Here is a 9,022-nt window from a genome sequence, read left to right as displayed (position 1 = left end):
CGAGGGCGCGGGCGAAAAGGCAAGCGGGCGCCTGCCAGGGGAGCGTGATCCCAGCAGCGCAAGGAGCATCCCCGCGCGGCCGGGGGACCCTGCACCCCATCCCTGCGCCTGCCCTACCTACCCCACGGTGTAATTCAGCTCGTTTATGTAAAGTGTCAGCCTTTTAGAGAAGGCATTTTAATCGTATCGCTGTTCAGTGCTTATTACCATGAGGCCTGGGAGTAGCTCAGGTCTTGTAGATACTTTACAAATAGCGTAATAAACAACAATAATAAACGAGGTCCATGTACTCTTAAGGTGCTGGTGATGTCTCTTCTGCCACCTAAATAGTGAGCCTGACAGCGACATCACATTCAAGATTTTATAATTTCAGTCTTCGTTAGAAGCCTGAGTCATAATTTCAGGTTCATTTGATTATTTCTGTATCCCAAAGCCACATCATAAAGACGAGAGAGATGTTAAGATTTTTTTTTTAAATACAGACCACTCAGTTGTACTCAATAAAAGAAAGAAGCTTGGGGATGGTTGGATGAGATCAGATAAGATTTTTGCAGGCTGGAGTCAGTACTGATTAGCAGCAAATGGGGACCCTGTTTTATTCTGAACTGTCTGCTCTCCATGGACATATGTGTGGTGGCACGTCCGAAGGATGCATCTAAAACAGACGTGATTTCAAGATTCCATTAGAAGCACTTTTTTCCTGCCTGGGCTTGGCCGATGTATATCGGATTTGCTCTAATTATGATCTTTGAAATAAGCCCTGCCGAGAGAAGTGGCATCGGAATTGCTCCGGTTGTATTTTTATAAATATGAATCATCTACTGTTTTGAAAGAAGTTCAAGCCCTTTCTCCCACATTTTCAAATCTTCCTAATTCCTTATAAAAATCCCCACCAAAATTAACAGGGAAAAAGGAAAAAGATGAAGATGCATTTGTATTTAATATTGCAAAGCCAAACACCAGACACAACACTGCTTTATGTACAGCTTTCACTATATTGCATCACTGCAGAATCTGTGGAAAATTCCCAAATTGCGGAAAGAAACCAAAGTAATCCCTTGCCCATTTCGTGTCTGTTTGAGGATTACAAATTGCAGGGATGGCCGGGCAGAGCACCGGGCCTGGGTGTAGCATCCCTTGGGGTGCTAAGGCTTCAGAGCTACCGCAGTTGCCCGGGGTTTTGTAGGTGTCTGCCCAGGACACCCCTGGGGAGGAACGGGCTGGGAGGTGGGGGCAATGCTGCTCAGCCTCTCGCCCAGCCTTCTGGATCATGGAGAAGTGCTGAGGGACTGCCCAGCTCGTGCAACTGCCCTCTGTCACGGTTATCCGGAAGAGAAATATAAATTGCATCAAAAACGGTTAGTCTGAAGCCCATAGCTTGCATCGGCAAGGTCACCTCGGAGCACAGCGGAGGGCTGCTGCTGCGTGGCTGTCCCTGTGCCCTCGCCTGGGCTGCGGCTTCCCTCCCCGCACGCCCCTCCATGCTGCTGCACCACGCGTCCCCCCTGCCCACGCAGTGACTTCCCGCTCTCATCCCATGCCTGGGAAGCCCCTGCTGCTGCTCTGGCGGTGGTAGCTCCTCCGTATCACCCTGCGTGGCCCCAGGGCTGGGCTGTGAATCAGACAGGCTTCAGGCACCTACAACTTGCAAGCCCTCCACCCTGCTGTCGGAGTGATGGGGAACAGCTTTCTGCTGACCAGCAGCAGTTTGGGCCAGATTTTGGCAAGTCTGGCTCTGCCCTTGGTGCTCCAACACGGACACTCTTGGGGAGGGACAGGACGTTCGCGGGACAGCCACAGTGCCTTGAAGTGGGCAAAATACTCGTGCGTTTCAAACTGTCCGGCTCCAAGACGTGCAGCCAAGGCATGACCAGCTGGCACCAGCTGGGTGATGCGCGCAGAGGTTTTAGGACCTTCATCCTCCCCTGTGGCGGCTATGGCCATGTGCTCTCTCTGGTGGCCCAGCAGCCCATAGTTCATGATGTGCACACTGGATGGTGGCACAACAGATCCAGCACTGCCTGACCTGCCTTCTCCAGGGGTGGTCTGATGAGTCCAAACCGAATGCAGGTGCTGAGATTTGAAGGCACTTCTAGACAGAGTGATCAGTGAAATGTGTGGTCTGATGAATCACACCTTGAACGCTTGTCACCCACGCGGGTGGGTCAAAGCCTTGGGCTCTCACCAAGGTCGTTAATGCAATGTGACTGCACCTTGTGAAGCACCGACTCCAGGTCCTGGATGCAGCAGGGGAGGGAAGGTCTGACTGGGGCAAAGCTCCCACTATCTCACGAAGACCCTCATTAAAAGTAGAGTCTTGTCCATTTGCAATTCTGGGGCAAACAGTATGAATACATAAATGCTGCTTTGAAAAGTTTCAAACTCTGACCCCCCTCCACTACACCAACTTATTTTTCCAAATTACTGCATTATGCAGCAAAAAAGGCTTTTGACATCTATATGCACACACTTATTAGCTTGACACTGAACAGATCAACAAGCTATTGTGTAACAATTTTGACGGAATCAAATAGATACTTTGGTAACTACAGCCTGGAATAAAAGACATTATTTATTATACATATTGTAGTTCGTAAAGGCCTCAACAGTAATCACGACACATTGTACTCGACACCGTAAAGATGCAGAGCAGTGGAGACCCCGCCCTAAAACACCTTCCAATGTAAATACATCAGACAGACAGAATTTATTTACTTTTCATAGTAACTCAGCCCTTGACCGACCACAGACCAGGCACAGTTCAACGCAAATGTGTCTGAACTTCCACAAAAGGTGTCTGATTCGCACAGACGAAGGCTGCTCTTTCTCCAGTGGCTTTCCAAGGATCTTTCCTCCCTCTCAGAAACCCAGCAAGTACCAGTTCTAAAAGCATTTTTAAAAAAACTATTTATACACCTATTTAGATATGCAGTGATTTTAAATCAGCCACTGGATACCATCATGCATCTGTACTGCATTTATTCCAGTTCCTATATGAAAGTTTGCGTATTCGCAGTACTTATCTTCTAAACATACTTAGCACCTCTGTAATCCTAAAAGCACATATAATGTAGTCATGTTAATTAACATTAACTCAGCAAATAACATAAACCAGTGCATAATTAAATTGCCAGACTTGATTCTCTTTCATTCATGCTCTTAACAGTTTCACATGACAAATAGTCCACATCTAAACTACGCTGATAGAACAAATAATATACATCCTAATTAGACCACTTTACTAAATCAAATTGTGTTGCTCAGTACGTCTGTGCAAGTTGTATGGGCTTCAGTGTAAACTGCTCAAGTGGTGATAAAATCTCTCAATAAAGCAATTCCGATCATTCGATTTCAAGGAGCGTTATCTGAGGGGTAAGTCCCATTCTTCCCATTTGCGCGATAAGGAAACTGAGACCACAGAACACCTCAAAGAAATCACTTGTATTAGTCACCTCAGAGTCAAATTAAAAGAATTTGGCCTCTTGAGTCCTGCTCTAGAGCACAAAGTTTGATCTAATTAATCAAGTATTACCCATAAAACAAACAAAGCAGCATGTGTTCCAGTGGAAGCCCCCATCATTCATCCCTCCATCACTGCTGCTCAGCATTATAGTGGGAACAAACAGAAGCACATAATCTTACAGCTGGTCTATTGTCAAAATGACACATTAGCAGAAGGATTTACAGACATGTTTGCTTATGAAATAAAGGTCTGCATGTTCAGAAATGCAAACGTTTTCTCTGTACGGGCGCTACGCACCACAGAGGAAGCTGCTCCCTGAAAGCTGTGCAGAACTCAGGGATGTAGTTAGCATATCTGTGACTATTAAGGTCTGCTGCCTCCCCCCCCAAAATATCAGAAACTACAGTGAATACACAGCTGCCAGTACGTACAGACCACAGTGACAGGCTGATACAGCAGCTGCACTGAGGTCCTGAGCAACTCTTCAAAACAGCAGAGCAGTGCCATGAAAAAGGAGAACTGGACTCACTTACTTAGCCTTTGTGCGAAAATCAACACTTGCTTCTCAAGAGGCAAATCCTGGCCCCAGTGAAGCCAGCAAGTGTTTTGCTAATGATGGAAACTGGGTCAGGATTTTAATTCAGATTTTACTTCCAAATTTATTTCAAAAAAGCTTTGCTCTGTGAGGAGTTGATCAAGGCAGGCAATTTTCTGTACCCACAGAACCAGCAGGAAAGCTTTTCTTAAAATCACGGTGTTTTCATTTTATTTTTTTGGTAGCTTGGGTGCTATGTTGTTTTGGAACCACATGAAGCTAAAGATGACACCCATCGTTTTTGGGAGAGTCTCATCATAAGCAAACTTCATGGAGTCTTCTAAAGGTATTTCTACAACTTCAATCAGCTCCCCTTCTTCAGGCTGGCCACCTCCTTCACCAGTTCTCATCTGGTCTGTTACTTCTGCATAAAATAACGTCTGCCTAGAGCCTGTCACACCAACTCCAGACCTAGAAAAAAAGCAGAGAGGAAACTTTGTTTTAGATAAAAAGAAGGTAGCTAGGAACTAGGAACGTAAATCTGGGTCCTCAACTTGTCTCACTAAGCAACATCAAAATGCATGTCCTTACCCTCTGTTAATGTCATTTAGAACCTATAAATGCAATTTCGTTAATACAGAAATTGATTGCAACTTTCACGCAGAAATATCAACACTTTTGAATACAGTTGCATATGAAACGGGTCTGTCTTCAAATATATTCTACAACTTCGGAAAAAATGTTAGTTTGGGAGAAGATAAGAAAATTGTTTTTGAATAGGTGAACAGTTGTTCTACATATACTGAAGTCAACAGAAGTTTTTTCCACTGACCTTAGTGAGAGCTGGACTGCACAATGACTCATAGAGATTTACAAACAACAGAATGAAGCTCCTCAGTCTATCTGTATGCTATCACGCTACATTTGTTTGCTTGTTTTTACACAAATATTTAGATTTTTTACTCTTAAGAAGATTATGTCCATTCACAGATGGAGTCCTCTACTCATGGACTGGGTAGGTACAAGAATAGAAAGGCAGCCTGAGAGTCTTTCTCTATCCTTCCTGAACTTTAGCCTTGACCCAAATGGACCACTGTACGCATGCATGTATGTGAAGCAATTCAGTCTCCCTGCTAAATTTGCTACAGTGGATTTAGTTGAGGATATTTTAGATTATGTCGTCTTTCTTCAGCTAGACCGCTTGCTGTGTATTATACTTCTTATTTGTTAATCCTCTATTTCCTTAGGACTATTTCATTTAGGTATTGTTAAATAAGGGATAAGTACATAATCCACTCATTTAGTCCTTCCAAGAAAATATTCACATCATAATCGCAACTTCTTCATTTCACATGATTACAAGCAACTTTTCACATTGAATCTGGATCCAAAGTTCACTGAAACTATGAATAAGGCATCAGGACAAGCTGAAAAATTAGCTTCCATATTATTATACATACAGAGGACTCTAAGATTTGTAGCAGTGTTATGATCTTAGAGTGTATATCAATACTTGCCCAACCACTAGTCAACTAAATCTTTCAGTTAATCCAGCATAAATCACACCCCATAGCAGGAATTAATCATTTGTCTCTCAATTTTCCAAGAACACTGGCAATTATTTTGTCTGAAGAATTAACAGTGATTATTGAAGTTCGTTTCTTGCATCACTCAATACACACTTTTTTTAAACACAGAATAGGGGGCGAACCAGTGAATTCTTTTCCTAAAATTACTACTGATGATACATTCTGTGACTTCGGGAAAGACGTTTCACAACTCCAGGATCATTCCTATATCTCTACGAAGTGCTCGAGAAACTTAAGCATCTTTGGCACTTCCAGGAACTTTGAAGGCTGCTGTGGGATTTCTTTCATTCTGGGCTCATCACTTGATTTCAGTGTCAGTAGTGGGTTTTCTGATACACATTTTAACCAACAAAATGTGACCTACTAGGGTGCAGCAAGAGGCCAGACTAACAGTTCTCCCCCTCTCTTCCACTCTCACCAAAGTACATGACCGCCTTCCTCAGTCAATCTGATTCAGTATTTACTTTCCCTAAGGACGTATTTTCTGCAGCCACTGTCCTTGGTATTTATACGCCTATTCTGATGACCATCAGAGATGGTTTGCCAATAATGATTGTCACCCAGGGCTGACAATCATTCACAGACTGTATGTGCCACTGGCACTAGATCAAATGGTATCTCAGGACTCCCCGTGCCATGCTCCCTTCCCGCTTTTCTGACGGGAAGCTGCCTGGAAGAGTAATGCCGTTTGCCAGCCCTGCTGCCACTCACCTCACCACAACTGAAGATCCGTCCAGCAGAGAGCACAACACAAACACGGTCTTTGACAGCAGCAGGAGTTGCACACTGGGCCCACCATGCTGGCTTAATCATTCTGATCTCATTATAAAAGTAAGGTAGATTCATTTTTCATCAAGTTGCTATCAGCAACCAGCTCACAAAAGTTGGAATGACATTTTTTATGCTAATATGCACTGATAGTGCCCTTTCTGCCGTGAGGATGATGGCACACTTTACTAGATTCCCTTTGGGTTAAAATATAATATATTTTCTTGGTATTATCAAGCAATAATATATAATGTTAAAAAGCAACACTGGAAATGAAACACTGATTAAGAGCAAAGAGATCTATTTCACAATCCATCACGGCTGGCTATTTAAGCTCTAGTCATTCAGTGAACAGTCTCCCCCAGCTTAGTCACCTTGATATCTGTCACTGACCACTGACCCGTGTGCTACCCACTCCTCACTATCGTAGCTATGTCCATTGGAAGGAGCCTCACTGAGAAGAACGCATTTGTGATGGAACAGTAGACTGTTCCTTTTTTGGTCCCTCTTTTCCTTCTTCTTTTCTTGTGCAAGGAGGCAGAAAGGATTTTTTTTTTTTTTTAATCAACTTGAGATCCAGATCTGTTTTTCTATATATATAGTGATTACTCGTTCTTCAATTGTTTCTGCAAGAATTGCATTTTTAGTAATTAAATAAACATAGGAAGCCTGGGGTTCAGAGATTGTTTTTTGGTAATTGATAATAAGAATAAAAAACACGTTAATTTATACTGTAAAATTTGCAAGACAAGGAATGCAGCTTGCTAGTCTCCACAGGTACTATGAAAAAACACAGCACTATGCATAATATATTTAATGTTCTGTTATTTCTGATGAGTGTTAAATCTGAGCTTCATCTGGGGTGCCCCACCTTGGAGGATGAAAATGCTCTTAAATTGAGTATACCCATGTCCCCCTGATATTATGTAAAGGTTAGATACAAAAACATAGAGACTTTATTTAAGAATCCCTTCTATAAGAATGTTCTGGCTTGATTATTTACAGCATAGTCTCCTTCTATACCACCTGTGACCATTTACTTATGAAATAGCTGCAGCTGTAGAAATCACAGGAGTTCACTTTGCACACATCTTTTCTTTAAAGTAAAGACTGCTTCCTGAGGTGCTACACCATAAGATTCAGTTTCTTGCCACTGTAGCTCAAATAGCATAGAAGTGATTTCAATATGCCATTATTTCATTGTATTCATTCATATGACACTTCTATTAAAACAGTGTTTTTTTCTTATGAACGGAATACATCAAGAGTGGCTACTACACTGAGCATACTTTAAAAGAGGAAAGCACTGGACATCAATGTCTTTCCTTTGTTATATGCTCAAAGTTATGGCATTTCTTCATATATACTGGCCCATCATTTGCCACAGAAACCAATGACAAATTTGCAACAATACGTATTCAAGGAAGGACATACCCACATGTTCATTCTTTTTTATTTGATTACCTAACTTACCTTCCTTATCATGGTGCAACTTTGCCATGAATTATTCATTAAAAACTAATAAAAACTTCCAAATGAGCTACAAATAAAATCAAAGAGTGCTGGTATTAATACTCACTATTCTACTCTTCCCCCCCAAACCAGCAAATTTAATGTTTCTAAGACTTAGAATCCCCTCACTATTTATACGGGTGACTTTGGAGACCATTGCATGACATTATTTATGTACATATCCACAGCTTTTATTGTCTAACTACATGTGTATTTCAATGGTTTCAGAAAGAGGTTGAAAGATACAGGAATATACTTTAATTCATAAAAAAGGCATATTTCTTACCTTTTTTTATTTGATATTTCTTTCTCTAAATGCTTTGGCTTACTCTGCCAGTTGATAATTTTTGCATGGATCCATGTGGAACGCCCTTTACTAAATTAAATATTCTCCAATATTGCCTACGGCTGTCTTTCACATTTCCAGACTCTTAGATATTAACGTATCCTGCCTGTCCTTAGAAAATTGTCCAAAAATCAATGCTATTGACATTTCATTTGTCTTAGTACCTTTGGTTTTTAGAGAAATCAAAAGTTAGGAGGTTTGTTGCTTTGAAGCCATTCTGAGTCTCCATCTGGTTGAAGTAATGAAGTGTTTTAACACATACTCTTGAAACACGTGTATGCATTTCAGTGATTTGGAGTACTTGGGGCCCGAGGAGGAAGAGAGGAGAGAGGAAGAAGGTGGGTCTGACTGGTAAAGAGGCAACAGTCTGCTATAATGTTTTCAGTATGCTTTCAGGTTTAGGAACCTCCTATGCTTTTGCACACTTACTTGCACTTTCTGAGTATGATCTTTAAGGAATTTTGATGTGTCTTTATTCATGGTTGTATTCCTTTTTCTGCTGCCTTCTTCCTCTATCCCAAGTCTGTGACATATGTTTTTCCTTGCCCTAGTATTTCACATTACAAATAAAATGCTTTTGCCATGGTCTGAAATGAGTCACCTATTAACAGATTACAGCTACATTCATTAGCTTTGCATCTGTGGAAATCACAGGGGTCAGCACACCCGTACTGCAAGTGATGAGTTTCACCCTGGGAAAACCACCTTCCTGATAAAGGTGTCTCCCCTTCCCACTACACGAGAGGTTTGGGGGAGGGCGAGCAGGGTCTGAACCCACAGCACTGGCCCAGGGTGAGACTTTGGGCTTC

The 9,022-nt window shown here is 42.1% G+C and overlaps 1 protein-coding gene across 3 annotated transcripts in view; it reads right to left on the bottom strand.

Moving 5' to 3' along the window:
- Nucleotides 1–2,552: 2,552 nt before the first annotated feature.
- Nucleotides 2,553–9,022, bottom strand: part of NUDT14 (nudix hydrolase 14) — a 61,296-nt gene continuing 54,826 nt past the window's right edge. For 2 of the 3 annotated variants that reach the window (XM_075150922.1, XM_075150923.1), the window contains exon 5: nt 2,553–4,469. In XM_075150922.1, the coding sequence (XP_075007023.1) occupies nt 4,229–4,469 (241 nt within the window). In that variant the 3' untranslated portion in view covers nt 2,553–4,228. Of the gene's footprint in view, nt 4,470–6,298; nt 6,402–9,022 lie in introns of all 3 variants that reach the window. The other variant, XM_075150924.1, reaches the window with a different exon arrangement.

This window comes from Calonectris borealis, chromosome 5, assembly GCF_964195595.1.
Source record: "Calonectris borealis chromosome 5, bCalBor7.hap1.2, whole genome shotgun sequence".
NCBI lineage: Eukaryota > Metazoa > Chordata > Aves > Procellariiformes > Procellariidae > Calonectris > Calonectris borealis.
Note: the sequence above shows the minus strand (reverse complement) of the source record. Positions and strands in the feature narration are given on the sequence as shown.